General features: G+C 44.3%; 1 protein-coding gene across 5 annotated transcripts in view; it reads left to right on the top strand.

Moving 5' to 3' along the window:
* Positions 1-23687, top strand: part of dock4b (dedicator of cytokinesis 4b) — a 131393-nt gene that overhangs the window by 42009 nt on the left and 65697 nt on the right. For all 5 annotated transcript variants that reach the window (XM_030439545.1, XM_030439547.1, XM_030439546.1 and 2 more), the window contains exons 6-12: positions 19-167; positions 2209-2293; positions 9300-9451; positions 15679-15760; positions 15918-15978; positions 16111-16243; positions 17923-18011. In XM_030439545.1, coding sequence (XP_030295405.1) covers positions 19-167; positions 2209-2293; positions 9300-9451; positions 15679-15760; positions 15918-15978; positions 16111-16243; positions 17923-18011 — 751 coding nt within the window. The remainder of the gene's footprint in view (positions 1-18; positions 168-2208; positions 2294-9299; positions 9452-15678; positions 15761-15917; positions 15979-16110; positions 16244-17922; positions 18012-23687) is intronic.

Here is a 23687-nt window from a genome sequence, read left to right as displayed (position 1 = left end):
TGTTTCCCGCTTCCACAGAAGAACGAGGGGGATTTGTTCCACCGACTTTGGCACGTGATGAATGAAATCTTGGACCTGAGGAGGCAGGTGCTGGTGGGCCACCTCACCCATGACCGCATGAGGGACGTCAAGCAGCACATCACGGCGAGATTGGACTGGGGCAACGAGTGAGTAGAGGAAGGACCTCTCTTAAATGGCTTCACGGGCATTTTTTTTTTTTTTTTTTTTTTTTTTTACAGTTCCATCTCAAAGGACCATATCCGTGTTGCCATGTTTGTTTTTTATGTTTCAGGTCATTTATTATTCATCGGTTCAACTTTGCCACTAGTTTTTAAGGTTGATTTTCTGCCCTCTGCTCAGCGATTGGAATCCATTCTGTCTTAAGTATTGTACGAAAATCAAATGGCAGCGACTGGAGGCTGCCTGGAGAGCAGCAATCCGTCACAGGGAACATTCAGCCGTTTTTTTTTTTTAAGTTCTGAAAGTTGTGTTTTTATTGCATGGTAATGCGGTTATGAACCCAGAACCACTTTAAGTTTTGCCTTTTGGTGCGTTCAGCAGACATCTCCAGGGATTTGAAAGCTGATTGCTGAGCTGCAGTCCCTCTAATACCAAGCTCTGCCACATTCAAATCATTTATATTGCATTTTTGTTTTGATGCCATAGTGCTGTATAAAAAAGTCCCCCTCCGGCGACGGTGCAGTATCTCGACCAAGAAACTACAGAGGCAAAGTTTCTGTCTGATCAATAACAACTTGCTGTTTCTAAAACACACAATCGCCCTTACAGGGACGAATAAAGCCGTATCGAGCCGGACTTGTTTACAGCTTCATTTAACTTGTTGAGGGTTGAGAAACCAAACTCGACGTGCCATTTGTTTCAATGCAGTTTCATGCTAAAGCAGAAATGAATAACCATTAAACACGTAAGTTGAAGACGAGCACTGTGGATTCTCTTTGACCCTCCCTGTTGACCTCCGCGTGTCTCAAAACCAAACAAGAATACGCAAAAAAAAAGGACTTTTAGTTCCTGATTTAGTTCCTGTGTCTAGTTCCTGGTAGCGATGGACTGATGTACCTTTTCTCTCCCGATACCAGATGAAAGTATCTGCAGATAGTGAGAACCAATTTGATGTCAGTGTTCCCATCGTACCAGATTTAAAATCTATTAAATCAGGCCTCACGTTTGCTGTGAGGGAGCGTTACAAACCTAAATTAAAGTTTGGGAAATGGTCATCAGCAACACATTTGTAGTTAATCAAGAACAGCCTAACAAGCTAATAACAGCTTGCTTTTACTACCATTAGTCTTTCACTGAGCTGGCACTTGAAGCGAACAAAACTTAATTGGAAAAGGAAATTTCATATTTTGGGAGAAAATAGGAAATTGTAATGATAGCGAATGCGACACAGTTACTTGTTACTCTGGCTTGTGGCTTGCCGAAGCCTTTCTGCTACTCTCTAACTCGTCGTTTATTCTCCCTCTGACTCTTTCTTCTCTCCCTGCTTCTCACTCTTTTGTCGTCACCTACCATCCCTGCAGGCACACTCCCTCCTCACTCAATCAAGTCTGTTTCCCCTCCTCACACAGACACCACTCTTCTCTCTTCATCCTCCCCCCCCTCTCTCCTCTCTATCCTATGATGCCATGGGGGTGAAATAGAAAAAAAACTTTCTCTTTTATATACAAGTCCTTACCAGTCCTTCCCTCTCCTTCGTCGTTTCCCTGCTGTGGGCTCTCCTCAAACGCACACACGGACACACACATGTCCCTGGCGAGGAGGGGGACAGCCGCTCGCTGTCGGCTGCTGTATGGTCGAGCAGGCCTGTTTCTTCTTATTGCTGACAGCGAGGCACGCTGTGGCGTGCCGTGTTGGCCCACAGAAAAGCAGGGTGAGATGTAGAGCTGTCGGAGGAAGCCAATGAGGAGAGGGGAAGAGATGGAGGGGAGCCGTTTGAAGGAGAAAGAGGACAGCGGGCATAAGAGGGGGCTAAAGGGAGACGAGGGGACGATCTGTCAGGTTTATTTAGACGACTGACACGGGTGATGTGACAGCGCTGGTTCGCATGTTTATGTGTCACTTGTGGGTCTATGCGCAATTCAAGTGTTTCGCATTCCAGAGAGCAGGATATGAAATATTAATATGTTTACAAGATGTCGGTATGATCCGTATGTTTTCGACTTGACCGTGTGAATCTTTGCGTTACAGACAGCTCGGCTTGGACCTGGTCCCCAGGCGAGAGTTCAGCATGGTGGACCCAGAGGAGATCAGCGTCACAGAGCTTTACAGACTGGTGAGTGGTCTTGCAGCCCTCCACGACACATTTAACTCCACTGTGCGACAGTTAGCGCATGGATGTGTGGCGGTATGGGGGGCAATTTGTGAGACGTCATGTTGTGAATTTTAATATGTAACATATTTTAGACTGGGGTTGGATTGTAATGAGCCTGAAGAATCTGGGTTCCTGCTCCAACACTTTACCAAAGCTTGCTTTTTCAAAGTCTACTAGAGTCAGGAAAACAGAATCTGAGTTTATTGTGTTCTCACAGGCAGCAACACCAACAAACTGAAGTCGATCCCGGGATCAGACTTGAACAGGGGCTCTCGGGTGTCTGGTCAAATCTTTCAGGGACCTTGTAGCGTTGGCAAGCCTGGACACTATTGTTTCTGGGCCTGATGTTCAAGATGTTCACACAAACACGTTTCTCACACAGGATACCTGGTTTCCATTATCCCCTTGATTTTACCCGAATAACCCTTTGATTATACAGGGTTAGGGTATTTTTTTCTTCCTACCAAAGGAAGCTTTTTGGAGTAGCTATTTCGACTGCAATCTAAACACAGACGTCAAAGCTGTGTACAAGAACTAAACCAAGTGAGGACACAACTAAGAGAGTAGGCTATCATGTCAGGTTGGCTTTTTTCAAAAATTGGTTCTGTTTGAACTGTTTCGTTGCACGGTTGCTGCATATTATTTGGCATCCCTTGTGGTCTACCCCACTGCAGCCTAATTGCACTACCCACATTCAAATGAGTGGGTGAACTGGGGGGTTCAGCAAGTATCTGCTCCCCTGAAGTGTCCTTGTGTAACAGGATAAGTGGGTGAAGATAACGTATGGATGGATCGTACGTGTAATACTAAAATAAAATCGTCAGTCACGGACTTACAGTTGCCGCTCGCTTCAAGCAAACTGCTTCCAACAAACACATTCTTCAACTTTATCGCTCCAGACAGTTGAAGGATGTCTTACCAGTCGGTTCGTTCTGTACTTTGTCTGATCCGGCTAACCTCTGAGGCGATGTTAGGAGCTGTCCATCACTGACAGCGCTCTTTGAAAGTTTATTCCTCAGAAAACCCGCAAGTGGCAGAGGTAGTGCTGTGAGCCGGCAGACTTGGTGTGGCCGGCTGATTTCCCTGCGTGAACACACCTTTTGCCGTGGAGATCCCTCGTGGACGGGGTTCGAGTTTGGATGTAAAGTTTCATATTCGACCTTTTTAAAACGGTAGTGGGCAAACGATCTCGCCACAAGCGACATTCAGGCGCGTTTTTCAATCTTATCACACAGGACTTTGACTGAAAGATTAGAAAAGAAAAAATACTCAGTGGGATACGGGCATCACAGGACAAAAAAGTGGAGCCGAATCTCTCCTTCCTCCATCTGTCTCCATACCTCTCCCTCTCATTCTCCCCTTCCTTTCCCTACTGTTTTCTCCCTGCCTCCCCTTCCCATTTTTTTTCCCTCCAAGCCCCCAGCCGCTGTTACCGTGGCAACCACATCTCTGCCCTGATACAGCGCAGGGAGAATTGTATCACACACACACACGCACCAACACGCACACTGTGACGGCTTTCTCCTTCGCAGGGGTAATTGAAGCTCTTAATCCATCTGTTTCTTTTTCTTTTTTTTCTTTTTTTTTGTTTAGTCAAAAACAAAAGCAGCCATTGCGGGATGAAAGCTTAATACACCTTCTATTACATGCCGCACAAAACGAGCAAAATTCCCCCTTATACTGAGACAAGATACAGGGACTGGCATTTGCAGACGTAAACACACACAGCGCACCGTCACGCCGAGCCCAAATGACATCAATATTTGTCAGCGAGATCTTTGTGTGTGAGAACAGCTTCTTTGTTTCTGTCTTGTGCTGAGCCGCTGCGGTGTGGCTTAATTAAATTGAGATGGGGATTACCTGTCTGCGTGTGTGTGTGTGTGTGTGCGTCTCTGTGTGTGTGAGCTGAAATGGCAGGGGGGTGTTACTGTGGGAAAATGTAGCCGACTGCTACATTGTGTCTAGGAATTATGTGATACCTGCCCAGTGAGAAACGGAGAGGACACCGAGAAGGACGAAGGAGAGACGATCAGGCATGACGGGGACCATATGTGCTGATTTTGATTTCAAATTAGAATACATATGATTTGATGTGGCCATATTTAAAGCCATGATAATACACGTTTTTTTATATTCACAATGGATCAAATGACTTGCATTGTGAAAGGGTCGACTAGCAGTGACAAATCCCACAGTGAATCTTTTTCCAATCAGCTGTCCCCCTCAGTTCAGCGTAGCATTTATAGCATCTTTTAGCTCATTGTCTTGTTATTACTTGTAAATGTTTGATTTAAAAGCTCTTATTATGAAGCAGCAAATCAGGAAATGTTTGGTTGGGACTCAAAAAGGGGCTTAGGAGACAAAACTACATAGATTCAGATTGAAGCTGCAGAATTACTGGGAGCTGAAAACAGATTTTTTTTTTAAAACGCCCTTCTTTCTGGTCTTATGCACGGTCTTGCAATTGCAACATACCCCAGTTTTAAAGCCCTAAGTTGGGCTGCGGTTTCGAGACTTCGCTGCAGCCTGCTTTGAGGTGGGCCGGGCGCGCTGTGGCCCCTACTCTGGAGAAAGTCCATCCCGATCCCATTAAACAGCGCAGCATGGTTTGACTCGACTCGGCCAATAGCCGCATAGCTGTTTGGTGAACATAGTTGGATACTTCTCTTAACTGTTGGAGGAAGAAAAGGCTTTCATGACTAGATTTTCTAAGTTCCATTGAAAGGAAAAGTGAATTTTAAAGATCTTGGAATATATCAGTGGGTGCTTCTCTTGGTAGCTGCTAGCCTGTGCAGTTAGCTCACCAGCTCATATCTTTTTCCAACTGAATTCAGTCTTTCCAAACATGCTCTGTAGCACTACAGACAAGCTCCATAAACCAAATGGTTATCTTTAAGTAGCTATACGTAGCTCGGTGGCAAGTGCCATGGAGGTCTTTTGGAAGGATGTCCTGTCTATTGTCGTTAAATTTTTCTACGTAGACTGAGGCCTGATCTTTAGTCGACTTATGTGACCTGACGTCTGAAAACAGACGTCCTCTGAAGCCTTTTTAATTTAGTCGAAGCTTTAAAGTGAGAAGACCTTTATCAAATCCCTGGTCTCATGCTAAGGCTTCACAGTTAAAGCTAAAGCTGTCTGTAGTGTAAAGGCAAAACAGCTTCAAACTTCCTCGCCCGTCCCTCGGAGAGTCAGTTCAGCGCTGTGTGCGACCGGAGTTTAGATCTCAAAGCGATGAATTCATTAACCGTGGCAGATCAGACGGTGGTGATGGATGGCTCAGGCCTGGCCTTGGACACATGCTTGTAAAATTTCCTCTGTGACTCCGGTTATCACTCACTGCCCCTAAGAGCTACACACATCTCCTACTTGCTGCCCGTGCCACGCAGGTCCCCCACCCTTAGCTTAAAAAAGGGATGAGAAGAGGCTTAAATGGTGCTGTAGAAGTGAGCGATGAAAGGCAGCTGCGATGGAGTGATGGAGAAAAGACTAGAAGTTTCTCCGCGGCCTCGGTTCGACCCTTTTTTTCCAAAAGCTCCTTGCCGTTCCACAGTCGCTCCACTCGGTGCTGCTTCATGCTGTTCAGGAAAAGATTACCGAGTGAACAATAATAGGATGGCTGGGCGAGCACAAAAAACGGCCGTACTCTCCCAGTTTAGCTACATTTCCCCTCATCCTCGTCTTGTCGCCCTCAGCATTTTTGTGTTGCCAGCGGGGCTGCCAGGCTGTCACGTCTTATCCTTTGTGTCTAGTCATGCCGAAGCTGTCGCATAACCACACACCAATCCGGCCCCGGCGGTCGAAATGACACACCGAAATAACCTGGTAATAAAATCCCACAGCATAAATTAGACCGAGTCATTCTGCGTCAAAGGAAAACCCCAGGAGTTCAGCCCCGTTGTGCGGAGAATGAACCGATCTGGTAAAAGACGCTGCCTGCTGCCTTGTTGTCAGATCATTCTTGCAGCGTGTTTTCTTCTGGGATCTCAGACGGGGCAGAGCAGTCACGACAAGACAAAACAAAACACGACAAAACACATTCATCACTCTGACAGATATCACAACTGTAAAAATGGTTTGCCGTGTAATTTCAAGCATCTTTAAGTCTTAGAGGACCGTGTGAGTGTAATTTTTTTTTATGTCTCTATTTTTATAGTACAGTACAACTGTTTTCCAAAGTGCGTCATAAATTTTAGATTGATTTCTTACCCTCTAGGCAGGCACTGTTTATCTCACAATTCACTACAGCGTGAAACAAAAAAAAAAAATCAGCTCTCAGGGACTTAAACCTTCTCTGAACTCTCAGATACTGTAGCTTGGCTTTTGTAATTCGTTCTTGTGTTCAAAACACTGCAACATCAGTGCCTTTACAGTCAGCTGCCGACAAGCATACTCACAGTGTAGAGGAGAACCACTTTTAAACTGTTTATGCACGTCGGCCATATTCGCCAAAGTGCTGCATAGTTAATGGAAATGTTATTGAAATTGCAATATTGCCAACTGCGATATCCAAATCGCAGAAGCTGCAATTTTCTGGATAAAAGTAAACCGTGTGATAAAACAACATTATAATATGAGTAACTGGAGTGCTGCAGAGATGCCTTGACCTACAAATCTTGCTCTCCAGATGTAAGAAATCATGTCCAGGGCTCCAGGGTGCAACTATTTTGGTCACACATGTACCCAAAAATCGTGCAACAAGTGCTACTACACATTGTCAGTGGTCGCACCGCCGTGACTGAAATGTAGCTGTTGATATTTTGAAGCAATCACGGTTGGTGCATGAAATTGAAATGAAGAAATGTGCATTTTTATAGCTGTTTGCAATCATGTGAAGGCTTGCTGCTAGCCATAAATGAATTTAAAATATATAATTTTGTTAATCTTATTTTACAGACCACAACAGATGGCACGTGATTTCAGTGGAAGTAAAAAACTGTGATGCACAAATGACCATTCCAACTAATCGTGAATCATATCGCAATTGTAATATCTGCCACTATAACCTCAAGATGAATTTTTTTTACCCTGAAGTGTGCGGCCCTTGTTTGTGTGTTATTGGTCCTTTGGGCTTTCTGACGTCACGTTGTCCCTCCAGAAGGTAGAGATCTTGTGATTGCAGCCATATGCTGCAATTCATTATTTGTGCCGAGAAACTGCCGAATCGGGGAAGAATGCTCAGACATTTGTTTCAATCACTGCAGTTTCTCTTTAAAAAAAAAATCTGATTCAGTGACAGTAATATGAGCCCAAAGCAAAAAAAAAACCTCAGCTGCTGAACGTCCTTGCAGGGAAAGGTTATTGCCTCTAGCGCTATATGTGTTTTTTTATAAGGCATTGCTAACTCCTGTGTTATGTATTCAACCCAACAATATACTAATGATCTCCACAAAAAGGTCGCAGTTTCATAATTTCATAGTTTCATTTCACATCTTTGCATTTTTTAAAATAGGGAAGGTTAACATTCACAGAAATTAGGGAAACGCATCACAATTATTCAGAATAACTGTGAGAAAAACTCCCAGTCAAGTGTCAAGGTGTCAGTGGTTCAATATTTTGGGAGTTAGGTGAGACGACATACAACAGCGCCCGAACGGTAAAGACGTATCCGGAGCCACTTGGCTAGCAAACTGTGAGCAGCTAACAGCTAGCCTGAGCAGAATCTCCAGGAAGTTGCTGGCACAAGCTAAAAGAAAGGTGTGTAAAACTGTGAATTTAGGTTGCAATTCCTCCTTTTGTGTGTGTATGTGCGACTGATGGGATAGCGCTTTGTATCACCGTGTCCTCGCATTTTCTTTTTATTCTTTTCCTTTTCTTCTCACCCATCATCCCCACCACCGCCCCTCCTCCTCCTCATCTCTTTACATCCTACTACAGAATTAAATGTGGAGCACAGTTTGGCAGTGGTTCTACTGGCCATCTGGTGCACTGCGTGTGTATGCGTGCGTGTTTGTTTGTCCTTGTATTTTTGGATGTTGACAGCAGATTAGGGCGAACTGCACACAAACAGAGCTGCAGTGCGGCCGCATTGATCTGGAAGGTATTTACACGGCCGCACCGTGCTCGGTGACGCTTTATTGATAATTTTCAAGATGGATCGACTTAGTATAGCGTGTTATATCAGACTCCAGGAGCCGGGTTGCATCGTCTTCTCCCAACATTTAACAACCAGTTGAAAGGGATGCAAATCAAAACACCATTATTTCTTTGTGTCGGGAAAATACTTAGCACGCTCGCAGGTAAATAAATAAGATGGAGTTTTTCTTTGCTTTCATACCTGCCGGTGAATGTGTTTCCTAGAGTAAATAGTCTATAATGGATTTCCTGTGATAGCACTTGGAAAGTACACCAATAAATCTTGAAGTGCTTTCCTAAATGTGCATTGTATGTATGGCGATACATGCTTCTCTGGCACCGATATTGCTGCAAAGAAACAGCCAGACAATGACACCTCAGAGTCCTCGCACCTTAGCCCCCCGGTGCTGTTCACAGTCTGCAATATTACGCGCTTTATTAACTCGATCGATATCAGCCGAAATCTGTATCTTTAGCCTGCTTTTTTTTTCTTGTTTTTTTTTTTTTACTGTCGTCAAACATATATGCAAATCTGCAGCAAAGCCCCTCCCAGACACGGCATGTCTCAGAGGCATGTTACTTATCTCCGACGAGGAAACTCAACGCTAAATACGGCAGCCCTCGAATGCGATTGGGCGGTATTAAAGAGAGATGTATCCACATGTTGTTTTCCCCCTGGTATTAACTGCATTCGATAAGCTTTGATGCTGCATTTGAGGATCTTTGGGGATTTAGAGCTTATGGAATCTACTGTTTTTTTAACCCTCACCAAATCCGTCCCCCTCAATCCTATATCAGAGCAGGAGGATATGTATTTTTGCCAGCTCTCTCTGCTCAGACAAACCTTTTTGTAATTAAGGGGTGCTGATATTGTTCTGTCCTCTCTCCTCCGCAGATGGAACACCGGCACCGTAAGAAGGAAACCCCAACGCCCGCCAGCACGCATCACCTGTTCGTCCACATGAAGAGTCTGATGAGCGCCAATCTGGGGGAGGAGCTAGAAGTCTTCTTCCACATTTATGACGGACGGGAGAACAGGCCCCTGAGGTAGACGCTTGAGGGGGAAAAAAAAGATTTTAAAGGGAGAGTACACCCCAAAATTAAACAAACATATTTTCCCCTTTACACGGATGTACAAAGGAAACGATACAATGACCATCCAATGCATGACTTGGATAAAAGTTTCTTGCCGCCAACTCAGTGTTTCCTTTTGTCTGACATGTTTCAGCGTCATATGGTGTCAACTTGGCAACTAGTGCATCAAGTTTCCAGGTGTTTTACCAACTTGAGAGGACTGTTTCCCAGTTGGAGAAACAGTTTCCCGATTATTCTGACAGTACCTGAACGCACATTGAGCGTCTAATCATGGAGAAGAGGCCCATGCTGTTGTGTGGTGGCTGCCCGGGATAAACAAATATAAACACACACATCACATCCTCCTCGGCTGAGCTGAAACTTTAGCTAGCTTAGAGAGCTAGCCTCTCGTCTATCTATCTAAATGGATATGTAGCACTAAAGGTACAGATATAAAAATATACTTTTGATTTTGGGGTGAAATGTCCCTTTTAAGTGCAGCACATTTGTATTATGCTTAAATCATAAGTCTTGCTTTGTTTATGAGTGTTTTGTATGTTGTTTGCTTTGACGGCATTTAATCAGAACTTACTTGTACACACATGAGGTTCCGCAGCTCTTCCGCTTGCTCTTGTCTTTTGGACTCACTGTCCACGGCAATATAAGCGAGGTGGATCTGTGATTGCAGGCTGAGTGGCTCCCCTTCTGATGTCAAGAAGCCTGCTGTAATTACATTCATGGAGATTTATCAAATGAAGCAGGTTGTTAAAGCGCACGTGGACACATAGAAGTGGGCAACGCCATGCTATTTCCTCACAAGTGTTTGTGGCGTCCACATGAAAGGGCCCGTCGCCCGGGGAGCCTGCACACTGCGCTCACATGCGCTCACACGCACTCAAACACTCCTGACGGGGCGTCGGCAAAATGCAAGACTGCGTTTTAAACTCCCGGGGTTTTATAGTTCAAAGCGACAAAATTCCACTTCATGTCACAAACAAGTGGATGCGTCAGACGAAAGGGAAGGAGCGAGTGGGTTGAAAAATGAGCGCAGCAACAGTGAAACTTCTTTTGATAAGTCATGCTCGAGCTTGACGCTCCTCTCCGCCCCGCAGGGTCACATCAGAGGAGCAAGGGTGACAGTGACGGGGCTCATTTTGTTTCGCGGCGCAGTTAACTCAACTTTCTGTTTTCTACTGAAATCCACTTCATTTTCCGTCACGCCGGTGGTGCAAAAATCAAACTTTGTTGACCTGCGTTTTGAATCTGGGGTTTTCTCCCTCATTGTCAATACAAGAGGTTTATTTTCTGAGAGGAAACATGCAAGGCTTTTTTGGTTGTCATCGTGCAGTTTATCTGAGAGAACGATGAGTTTCTAAACAAATAAGTGGAACCGAGCACTTCTTTTTTTAGTCACTGAGGTATATTTAGACCTGCTCTCTTGCCTCCTTTCAGCTCTTTAACATCCACAGTCTTTACGTAAGCTGAAAGGTTTGGCAGCAGTGAAGGCACGTTCGCGAAACCAAAAGGGGCACTGTTCCCAACCCGCACTTTGTCTCGAAGTGGGTAATTAGCGTCCAGTGCTATCATATTAACATCCACTTGAAACACTTTCTCTCTCCATCATTATCCCTCTCTCTGTTACTGCCTGGCTGTCTGTGTTTTCCTTCTCCGTCTGTCTTCTACCTGGTTCACTCAATTTCGCAAAGCAGGAAGGAGTCATTAGAATTCTGTAAGGCATTTGAAGTGGATTCAAGGAGCAAGTGGGCTTTAGTCACTGAGCTAAAACATGCCATGACAATCTTAAACAGCAGCTTCAGAAAGTCAGCATGTGATGCGAGTCTTTTATCCAAGCTGAATAAAAGCAATTAAAGGGGCACTATGTAGAAATTCAAACTGTTAATGAGGGAATAATGCAAGTCAGAAAGATTTTTTTTCTTCCCATAACTGAAGAAACAAGCTGTTCTCAGAGCGAAATCCCCAGAACAGTGTTTGAAGCTAGAAGGGTGGCAGGGTCAGTCACATATAAACAAAGTACAGTATGAAAGAATTAGATCAGCCAATGAAGATCTTTATCCTCTAATTAAATCCTTTTCCAGAAAACTGTGTGGTGCTCCTTTAATATACAGTGGAACAGATCCAACACTCTTTTTTTTCTCAGTTTATCTTGTCCTCTAAATCAGCTAATTACATTTTTCTATCAGTTTCGGGGAATAAAGGCAGCCAGAGGCCGTAGCCATTGTGCCCGTCTTCGAGGAAAATCTCGCAATGGCAGCTCGCCAACGTTGTCTCACACTGTCTGGTCACACACATAAACAGAGACACACACACATTTACGCAAAGATGCCTGGCATAGAGCCATTTCCATGCTTCCCTCTGTGCTGATTGTGTGTGTGGGTGTGTGTGTGTGTGTTTGTGTTTGTGTGTGTGTCAGAGACCAGATGGGGGTCCGACCCGTTGTCTCAGTACCATGCCAACACCAGCAGCCCCTGCACATCATGGCAGCTTTGTGTCAATACAGACTCCTTGTCTGGCTTTGCAGCAGAACACACACACACACACACACACACACTGTGGTGCACTGTTGCTCTTTCTGCTCCGGATCAAACATTTTTGACAGCGATGTGGAGAACCTCGGCGCTGCCTCACTGCCCTCTCTCACACTTCCCTCCTCCTGTTGACTGTAACCTCCTCTCGGCTCTAACAAGGTCACCCATGGATGACTGGGCATATGTGTGTGTATGTGTTTTTCTGTCCATTTTGCACGATCTGCGGAGGTCCAGCGCATTTGTTTCGTCCCGCCCTTGTTTGTCCTCTACCCGCTCACCTCAGTGAAGCTTCCCCCCCGCCCGTCTGTCCACGCGGCCTCTTGGGTTCGTTCAGCTAAGAGGGTGGGAAGCAACGGTGGCACTTAATTTAACCAGTATTTTACACAGTCGGCGTCCCGTCCCCACCCCCGTCGTCGGGCGAGCTCACGGCTCCTAATGCAATCATCGATACCAGGAGAGGGAATAGCGGGCCCAGAGGGGAAGGAAAATCGGCCATTCATGTTATGTTAATGCGAGCGGTGATAGAGCGAGATAAGGTCCCGCTGGGGGACACTGGTCCTCTTAGCTCGGGTGATCAACACGCTGCAGCTGCGAGGGAGAAGAGACGGCGGCAACGGGAGGGCGCGAAAGAGGCTTGTGTGTGTGTGTGTGTGTGTGTTCGCAGGAGTGGCTGTTAATTGGCAGTTGGGGTTTCAACAATAGGACGCTAATTAGGGTTGGGGAAAAGGCGCGCGCAGGCCTCATGTCTAATGCATAGGAATCCGTCTCCGTATGGCCGGGTAAATGGCGCCGGGAAAGTTACGGGGAGAGCGGCTAATGAGGAACGACGGCGTCTTGATCGAATTGGCTCTCAACTGGTTCATTCCAATAAAGAGGGAGTAAAAACTTTACTGAAGGAATACATGTATGAAAAATCACAAGCGTTTACATAATTAATAATCAGGAGAGTAATTAATTCAAACATGGGCACCCACTGCCCTACATACACACAACAGTGGATCACAGTGCAAGGAGGCAGCCTCTTATTTACATCATGGAAGCGACTCGGCGAGTTTTAAGCTCGCAAAGAGGAGCTTTTAATAGCTCAGACTGTTATAAAACATCCTAATCCATTGTCGCTCTATGCGGCGTGAAGTCAGGTTATATAGGATCTGCTGGGCTATGTTCTGCCCGTCTGTGAATGGGCTGTACTGTAGCTTGCGCCCCGCTAGCCGTGCCAGCGACTTGGCCCATTGTCAGCCGCTGGTGCATTACAAGGTTTTCGCTCTGCTTATCGGTGGACTGTGAAAGTCACCTAACTGGATTAGCCTTCAGCTCGCCAGCCAGGATGAGACAGGAGGGGGGGGGGCGCCCAGCAGGACGCCTCGGCTGCCTTCTCTTTTTTGCGAAGCGAGCGGCGCGAGATAGAAAAAGAGAGGGGACGGGAGTACAAAGGGAATGAAAATGCGATCTGTGTTCGTCCTTTTCTGTTTTTGCCCGACATGCACTTCAATTGCCCGCCCACACTAAGAGGAGGGCATTTGAGGCCAGACTTGTTATTTCCAGACATTTCTTTTTGCTCTGTGAAACTCTTGAATGTTGTATCCTAAAGTTGTACTTTACGCTGGCGGCAATTTGTTCTTTTTTTTTTATTAGAGGGGGATAGACCCGGTTATGTCAGTCATGGTCGGGGCTATAGATTCTAACATGCGCAAACCTCCGATAAAAGATGAATGAGTCAGACAGACTAGACTGTCCACTGAACAACCCCATCTGTCCCAGTGCGCTCTCTGTTAGGAGGGACTAATGGACTGCGGGAACGACAGATCAAAAACTTCCATTCGCCTGACATTATGTTTGTGTGTTAACTAACCGAAGTATGAGTCAGTGTTGTTTAGACAGGAAGTCAGACAACCTTTCCAACTGTCTGCGAGGCTGCGTCTAGTTTTATTTTTAGCTGTGTCAGCATCATTGCTCTAGGGATGGCAGTGTTAAGTCTGTCAGTCTGTTGGCCGGTCCACTGTGTCCCAGACTGAAATATCTCAACAGTTATTTTAGTGATTTTGAACAGACATTTGTGATGCACAGAGAATAAATGTTAACGCTGCATTAAGTGATATTTAAATAAGTGCGACAGTGATTACTGTTGGAATGAAGAACTATTTCAGAGAGAAATCATGTCTCTCCTCCCCACGCTCAGGCAGTAAAAGAGAAAATACAATTTCTGCTATCCCTGCCCACTTTATCCAATCAGGACAGAGGACTTCTTAAAGAGGCAGTCCTGTCTGCTCGTGAACTGCTATTTCTGGTGATTACCGCTCTGTATTCGTGTGGTGACGGAGAGAGGAGGGAGGGGATTGCTAAATGCAAAAAGTTAGCTAAAACGACGATGCTTACAGCAGCTTTAATAACTTCTGAGATACCCATGACCTTTCCTCAAGTGCCACTTATTTGTTAATTTATGGATTTATATGAAATGAAATGAATGAAGATAACTTCTCATACAGCTCTACAATCAGGTCAACGTTGAAATCTGTTTTATATTACTGATTTCTAAACAAACACCTAAATAAAATGAATGACATTCCCATGACTCAGTTGTACTCTGTGTTCAGTGCTAATTAGCAAGTGTTACTAAGCTAACAGGCTACACTGAATTGGCCAGCATCGTAAACACACCTGCTAACCATCAGCATGCTAGCGTTCCAATGACTGAAAGCATGTAGCTGAGAGCACCACTGTGCCTTGTACAGCCTCACAGCTTAGAATAGCTTTGGTTTGTGTGTACTTCCTGTCTATCACGCTTTGCTTTGTTTTTGAGGTTTTCTAGCTCAACACCTATGCTTTGTGTTGTTTCCAGAGTCAATAGCATGGCTGCAGACTTGTTTTCTTGCACTAGCATTAGCAGTTACGCCAAATAACGTCAGACCAAACAAGTCATTAGCGGCTGAACTGTTATCTTGTGATCTACAAACAGTGCTGCATCATTGTGTGACTCACATTATTGCTATTTCTATCTCTATTATCCTTTAAATCACACGGAAAGCACAGCGTTTCAACATTTATCAGCACTTAGCAGGTTAATTTGCTCCTTTTCCCTCTGTATTCACCTTGCTGATCCTGGTGTCACTCAAGCCTTGTCATAACCAGAAGATTTATGACAACCAGCTTGGCACTCTAAGACTGAGGTTGTGCTTTTTTTTCTTTTTATGTAACCCATCACCTTTTGTGCTGATGATGCAGTATAAACATGTCCGAGAGAAACAACACGCTGAATATTTTATCCGGCCGTGGAGGAGCCACGGGTGGATGTACGTGTTGTCGTATATGTAACAGACATTCCGTGTTGGGGATTTGGTTCAGTAATTTAAGCTTGGTCTGTGTTTTCCTCTCCCTTCTCTCCATCTGCTTCTGCTCCCGCTCCGCTGCCTGTCTTTTCTCCCTCCTCGCCTTCTCCTCTCAGACAGCTCCAGTTTTGAAGCTCCGACTTTGAAGCCTTCTCTCCAGCGCACGCCGCTGAGCGCTCGACATTCTTGACACCGTTTCTAATCTTTATTCTGTTCCTGTTAGCAGTGGCGTGGATGCAGTTGTTTACGATGACACCCAGCCATCACTCCTGACCCCCATTCATCTCACTGTGTGTTCCTCTCCCTCTTGTGTCCCCTTCTTGTGCAGTGAGCGGTTCTTTGTCAAGCTGAATAAGAGCGGGTTGCCCAAGTCGCCTGAGAAGACGGAAAGACAGTGCACACTGTTTGTGGTGAGTAGTGAACATGACTTTGGCACTTACAAAGCTTGATTGGGAGCGAGTTGAAGTTGGGTGAAGCTGAATGAAGTCATGTTCTGTTACCTGAAGTGTAGCAGCTTGTTAACAAGAATTTGCTCTGATGCTGAAGTATGTTTTCCTGTTTTGTCAGGATTTGGGAAGCAGTGATCTACGGAAAGATGTCTACATCGTCGTGCACATCATAAGAATAGGTGGGAGATATGATGCTGCTCCTTTCACTCTACTGAGCACTACATGTCTTTTTAGATGTCATGGGCTTCCATAGCGGCACTGTTGTGACTGTGGATGCTTTTTTGTGTGTGTGTGTGTGTGTGTGTCTGTAGGGAGAATGGGAGCAGGGGAAAAGAAGAACCTGTGCAGTGTGCAGTACAGGCGGCCGTTTGGCTGCGCTGTCGTCAGCATCGCTGATCTCCTAACTGCTGACTCCAAGGATGACCACCTGCTCAAGGTTTATGCGTAAGTCACCGTTGTCAACAACCCAAATATTAGGTCCCTTTGTCCAAATATTGAACCAGGCGATACCTTAAAAGAATAGTTCAACAAGTGCAAATTCACTTTCTATCGCAAGAGCAACTTCTAACTGTAGATGCAGTTAGCTAGCTAGCTTGGTAAACCGTGCACCAAGTAGTCTGGACTGGGAGCTTGGAGAGCAACAGGAGTGTTGTTGTCTACACTACTAGCATGGGAATGTTCGAACCTGGACTGGCTGGGGCTAGCTAGTTCAGTATCTCTGCAACACAATACAAACACGTCCATAACTTCAAAACTGTTATTTCATCACATTCTGTTGATGATTTGGGATAATTAATGAATGTTTTGCATATTGCCCCTTTAACTAACACAATGAAAAGTGGTGTTGATCTTCTCATCTAAGTCTTTAGAGCTGCGATTAGTAATTGATTAAAAAGCACATTTATCTTCAACTAGTTTGATAATCGATTACTCTACTTAGTTATTTGAAGACGTCACTTTGGGTTCTGGAAATATATGATGAGCATTTTTTGACATTTTATAGACTGAACAATTGATTCTGACTAAAAAGTGATTAATAATAAAAATGAAAGCCAACTACATATGTTACGAAACGGATATTATCCCTCAGATGCCCTTTAAGTCATTTTATTAACTGGTAGTCCAACAGTCCTAATGAAGACAGTTCACTACAAAAAAATGCACCATTTCCTGTTGTACATCAGAGGCCTTGTGTTTCTTTCACAAACATTGGCATGGAAAGGACTTTGGGGTCCTACCTAGTCTACAAGACGTCCTGAGGGAAAGTGAAGACTACCGTTGACACACTAGTCTGACCTACATTATAGCTGGATCAGACCAACTGGCCAAATACACTCAGCTCAGAGGAAAATATAACCACTTTCTCTATATACCTGCTGTAACGAGGGTTTTAGTTGGATTACAACTTAAGTTCTGAGCCAAATGTTTTCAGAATTAAGCCCAGACGGGACGTTACTGAAAATACTGAGAAACATTTGTTTTTACATGAGCTGATTGGAGTCGCGGTCGAAGCCGCACAGTAAGTTCTTCCTCTCACCTGTGAGTCATATAACATTATATGTGTGATTCATGTCGCACTGACTCATATAGCACCTGTATGAAATATAATATGCTAAGCTGTTGCTAGGAGTGCATGGAACCCTCTAGACTGAAAGGGCAACTTTACCTATTCTTTACAGCCAATTCTTCAAAAGTCATTTGTGTAGTTTTGGAGGTGTTTCGCAAGTCTGTGGGGAAAAAAGCAACCCTGATGATGTCATCAAGGTTATCTCAGCTAAGGTTTGGAAATTTAAAACAGTAAATAACAAACTTGTGGGGATTACAAATGTGGACATTTACCTTAAGGTTTGACATTATGACCTCTGTGTTAGCAGCACTTAGCTACTATGAATTTGACTCACATATTCCTCCTTTAATGAAAAAATAAGTTTGTTGCATTATGGGAAATGTAGGCTCCACTATTTTCAGAACTTTTCCCATACCTACCATTGAAAATGTGTTGACCTCAGCTACTTTTCTTTTAGCAATCTGTCCTTATGAATTCCCGTACTTAATTGCTGATGGGTTGAAAATCCATAACAAATCTTTATTTTCTGTCACTCTGTCTCATTTTTCTGTCTCAGGTGTAACACTGAGAGCGAGTGGTACCAGATCCATGAGAACCTCATCAAAAAGGCGAATTCCAGGTACAACCTGTCGGGCTCCAACACTGGTAAGAACCCCAAGTTTTGAATTCATCTGGCCGCCTCACATCTGCACATCTTAAACAAACGGATTCAGTAATGTTTACATTTAGTTTGGTTTAAAATTTCAAAGCTGTTAATTCTATAGTCTGATGATAGTCAGGCTTATTTCCTTTCCTAAACCTTTTTTCACAGCAGTGACAAACTTAGCAGCTCAGTTGCGTCATCAGTCTCTCTGCATGGTGGTCAGTTTCCGGTCAGTCTGCGTTGCGTTTGTGTGGGAGGGAAGTTCCTCTTTAGGGGCAGCGATCCGCACTTCATATGGATGTCTCTGCAGGAAGCCCGCTGTTGCAAACGTATTCAGATGCTTTTTTATAAATAGCCGCAATCGCATCATGCTGAAACAGCTTCAGCAGTTACCCGTGGCAACAGGTCGGTGGAGGATCGGAACACTCACTTCTTCAATTGTCAAAGAAATGTCATGTGTCATCATGAAGAGGCTTGTTCCACATTAAGATCCAAGCTTCGTTATTGTGGATTATAGATTGGTTATACAAAGATGCAGCTGTGTACACAAAATGATAGATCAGGATGAACTCCTGATTGCGACTTTGAAATGTAGTTTACAGTGAAGGAAGGTTTGGATGGTGTACAAAGTATGAAGCGAGAGGACATAATCATGAATTTAACAGTTTGCAGCTGTTTGCATCAAAGGGCAAACATACAGCTACCAGTTAACAATCAGCAACAGTTCTTTAGAAGTTTGTCTTAAAGTTGATTTACACACATTTATTTTCTTGAATATTGCTGCAGATTTGGTGTAGGCTGCTATGTCCTTCATAAAAATGTTCTGTATTATTTATTCTTTATCAGATTTATTCTTAAAAGAGACGTATTATGATCACGTACCCCTGTATACCCCCTCTGTCTGAAACGCTCCATTTAAGCTCCTGTCTCTTTAAAGCCCCCCCTCCTGAATTCCCAGTCTCCTCTGATTGGTCAGTTAAAACGTGCCTGAACCAACAACTGTTAGCAGCAACAGAGCAGCTGGGCTAAATCAATTCTTACATGCCACTAGGCATACATTGTGCAAATTTGTGACATGTTGATGTTGTGTGATGTCATGCAGACACCGATTTAAAGGCGGGAATACTGACGAGGCGTTTCAGGAGCAGTGTTTTCTGTGGGAGAGAGGAGCTTCTGTGGGTGCAGACTTTGACCTTTTTAACCTTTTAAGATCTTTTACATGTACAAAACCTACGAAAGCCTGAAGCGAAGGAATGAAATAAACAAGCATAATGGGTGAAGTGACACCATAGCCTTCTCCATGGAAAATGATGATTATTGTTTGAGGACTGTCTGCGCACAACCTGGAGAAACGAGAGAGGAGGTTATTATAGTGTCAATAATCTGTGAGACCGATCTGCTGACTCAGCACCTCTGTTCCACCTTCCCTTCAGAAAAACAGTAATTACCAGAGGAGAACTCGTACAACTCAGGAGTTTGAAATCATTGTGAATAATCTCCCAGAGGCGTGAAGGAATGCCGTAATTAAACTGAATGACACAATTCCATTTAGCGCAGCCGGGCGTTATCCCAGCAGCATCTTCGTGCTGCGCCGGCTCACAACAAAACTGCAGCACGAGGCACAGCTGGAGTTCTATATGACCGTGCGGCTGTTGAATAAACGGTGCTTTGCATTGCTGAGCTGATAAGTGCAACAATAGCTGAAATGTATTTCCGATAAAGCAGAGGGAGTGACATTAATATTGTTATATTATGCAGCCACTTACTTTGCTGTTTCCTTATCTCACACTGAACTCCAACATCTTAATCAAGTTCCTCTATATCAGCCTTTATTTGCTTCTTAAACTGTTGACTGGCTTCTTTTTTTAATCAGATAACACAGCTACGCACACGGTATCAGATTTAATTAGCGATAAAGCTTAAAGATAATGCGGGGCCTTGTTGACGTTCATTTTCCAAGATGACACTGCAGACATGCGGCTCACACTCGGGTCGTTTCACGCCTGACGGACGACAGCGACATCAAGCCTCGAGAAGAAGTAATTCTGTAATCGGAAACAATTAATCGCAGCGATTCGGTAAGCAACGGCACTGGCAGCGGATGTTGCTTTGGTTCACAGCATGCCGTCAACATTGAAGTGTTTGCTTCGGGGCCGTAAGTGAATTATTGTAAAGAGTTGCTCCCGTCTTTGGCTGCCGCGCGCTGTTTATCACAAACACTTGTATGTTGAGCTATTGAGCGGCTGTCAGCTGAAGACATTGATCCAGCTGAACGCCTGATTTGCCTCAGTCATTCCCCTTTTAAAGTGCATTAGAGGAGAGCTTTGGGTCTTTCGTCACAATACCCCCGCCGTGCATAATTCGAGCGGGGTTTTCGTTCCAAAAATTACTTTTCCACCACTTAACTGAATTTGACATTGATCTCGGAATGCTTTACTCACAACATCAGAGGTAATAATTTGAATTTGTAAGATAATGAGCACGCACATTAGGTTTCATTTATGTGTTCTGAGCGGCGTTCATCTGCCCGGACCAAATTAAGTCATTATAATTGTATTCGGTTTTGACAGTTAAGACTGTGCTTCTTCTGTCCCTTTGATTACATGTCTCACACACTCGCACATAAAGGCTCTTATGCTAATAGCACCTGTGACAAGGTTTCAACAGCCTGGTCACAATGTTCACGTTTACGCAGAGATCTATGTTTGATGTTCTAACCAGACTGTCCAGGAAACATTGCCAATGCAAACTCCCCCAAACTCCGTGACAGGCCCCCGTCTCCCCTTGAAAATCGCGGCCCGCGGTCGGTGCTTAATTTAGTGAGAGTTGACCTGATTTCAAACCCACTGACAGACGCACCCTCAGTGTGTGATTAAGGTAATCTCGCTGTTGAGGCAAATAAATATAAATGATCCCGCCATCAAACTTGCTTCACTGGTGGTGAATACTTGTGGATTTCTCTGGGTTTGAACATTATTGGAAAGATTTAGTTAATGTAAGTGCACAGCTCAACAAGATATATAACAGAGGTGTGGTTGTTTTTAGACATTAATCATTACAGGACAGGTAACATTTAAGTCGCTTGTCCAGCTTTTGACACCAGATGTTCAAACTTGAGGGAATAAGTCATCTTTAGCAAACAGGCCAGTGTCTCCTCTCCAGTTGGCCCCAGTAAAAAATGTCCGTGAAGGATTTATGGAACATCGTGCATAATTTAAGGACAGCAATTTATCACACTTGGTGTCAGGAGGGCAATTAAAACAAGTGTGCGGCAAAGTGAGATAATGTGCATTCGCGTGTGTGTGCGTGCGCATGTTTATATACAATATGTATACACCATGCGATCTTGGTGTGCGTGTCGGATGCTGTCTCGCTGTGTGGTTCTCTTTTCAAAACGGACCTGGCAGCGTGCCAGAAGTCTCTTATTAGCAGCCAATTAGCAGGGGGAAAGATGAATGCACTGCCCTTAAAGAATAAAGAATGCTGGGTAATAAAGCGGCAGAGAGACGGTCCATGTGGAGAGACGGTTATTATGTTCACATGAGGCCAAACGGCGAGCTTATTTATCTTTTACCTGCGTATTTCAGGGTCGTGGGTGGGGCCGTGTGGGGGTAATCAAATCCCAATGACGAGCGACGGAGATGATGAGAGCAGATTTTTGTTTACATGTGGCTCAGTAATCCATAAACGGGTTTCATAAGAATCTGTATGAGTCAGGTCAGGTGGATAATTCAGCTCCCACCTCCACGCGAGCGTAGGCAGTGACAGAAGAGGCTGCGACAACTCCACTGTTTTGTTTTTGTGTTGGTTTTTTTTCCTCTTGTTTTTGTTGAGTTTGTGAAGAGGCAGGCCGGGTGGGCTGAGGGCAGTGCAGGTCCAGGGTGTTTTTTTTTTTTTTGTCAGCATCAGCTACATCTTCCAGGCAGAATAGCAATGAAGCTGGTTTTGCCTAATTGTAGCCCTGCAGTAGCTTTTAGAGCCCCGTGTGTGTGTGTGTGTGTGTGTGTGTGTGTGTGTGTGTTTGTCTGTCTGTTTGGATGTTTGGATGTGGATAAATGCCAAAGGGCTTGATCCACATTAAGGTGCAGGAAGATTAGACGTTGGTGGAGAGAAATCCCCCCCCCCCCCGGAACCTAATGGACTCTCCTTCCATTTCCCATCAGGCCTTTGTGCCAGGTTGAACACACTGCTGATGGACTGTGTGAGAGTGTGTGTGTGTTGCTATTGAATAATTCAGACCAGAGGACTGGTTTGTAGTGTTTCTGTCACCCCTGATGGCTTCTGTGTGCGTATATCTTTTTTTTTCTACTCCATGTCTGGCCTCCTTTTTAAAATGTATTGTGGCCTGTTGTTTTGTCACCAGACATCTGAACGCACCATAACTGCACTCTTCACTGCCGAGAAGCGGCCAACTCGATGGCTAAAGCTAGCATGAGCGCTGCATGAAGCATAAGCTAGCTAAACTAAACTAAATCCTGTTTTTCTGTAGCTGTTAATTGAAATATATCCTCATCGCTTCACTGCTAAACATTGTAAACACTACTAAACACATAACTAAATAAGGTAGCGGCTAAATCAAGGTGTGTAACAACAAAACTTAGCTAAAGCTTCTTCCAAGTTAGCTAGCTTAACGTTAGCCAAGTAGCAGTAACTTTAGTTTCTTTTGAATATAGTGAAATTCATGTGATTTGTTGTGGTAAAACTAGCTTTCACATCACATATTAAAATGCATATATTTGCTTAGTTCCAATACAAATATCGACAGTAGACAGACTGAAGACAGCTAGCAAAGCAGAATTTTTTAAGGCAACTTTCATTAACATATTTGTCAAAATAGAGATGGAAGACTTAATTGAGAATTAAATAATGATAAATAACGCCAACCATCTCTTGTGCATAATAATCTATTGTGATAGGCCAATATTAGCAACCAATATATCGGTCGCGCCCAAGTGACTACCTTTTGTATGTGAAACACAGTTTGGTTGCAGGCCATCAGACACTGTGTGTGCCGTCACAGCGCAGGATATTTTGGCACATTGCGAGCAGGTTTGCAAACAAGTCACGTCGCTTTGTTGACTCCGTGTGACTGAAAACACCCCCGCAGCTAATGAACCATTTCGCCACTGCCTCCCAACTTTACTGGAAACATCCGCCACTCCCCTTGCTGCTCAGCTGTTTGTGTATCTGACTCTCCCTTGTTGCGAGGGTGGACACACACACACACAGATACAGACATCAAGGAGATGCATTTTGAGCCCTAAATACAAGTCTGTGCATTAATTTAGCCGCGCTGACATTTGGAGTTATTGCATAAGGATATTGATTTGAGATGACTGCCTTCATGTCGGATTTCTTGTTAATAAAAGAGTGCTGGGGATGATTCACAAGCTGTTTGCATTTTGTTTATGTATGCGGGGGCGTATGCTCGCTTCCTATACGCACAAGTATTGCTGTTGGCAGGTACAACTGTCTGGTTCGCAAGTCCATGTGGCTGTGATAAAACTGAAAATATGCCCTTTGTGAATACTTTTTGAGCTCACCAGCACAAGATTGTTTATAGTGTTCGAGACAGTGTTATGGTATATTTTGAACATTTTATGTAGCAGCTTTGGTTATGGATTAAGCAGAGAGAATCAACGGCATGTCGTAGCTTTAATAGAGGAATGTGATCTCTC

Source organism: Sparus aurata, chromosome 14, assembly GCF_900880675.1.
Source record: "Sparus aurata chromosome 14, fSpaAur1.1, whole genome shotgun sequence".
Classification (NCBI taxonomy): Eukaryota; Metazoa; Chordata; class Actinopteri; order Spariformes; family Sparidae; genus Sparus; species Sparus aurata.
The sequence above is the reverse complement of the archived record's forward strand: the minus strand, read 5'-3'. Positions and strand labels throughout refer to the sequence as shown.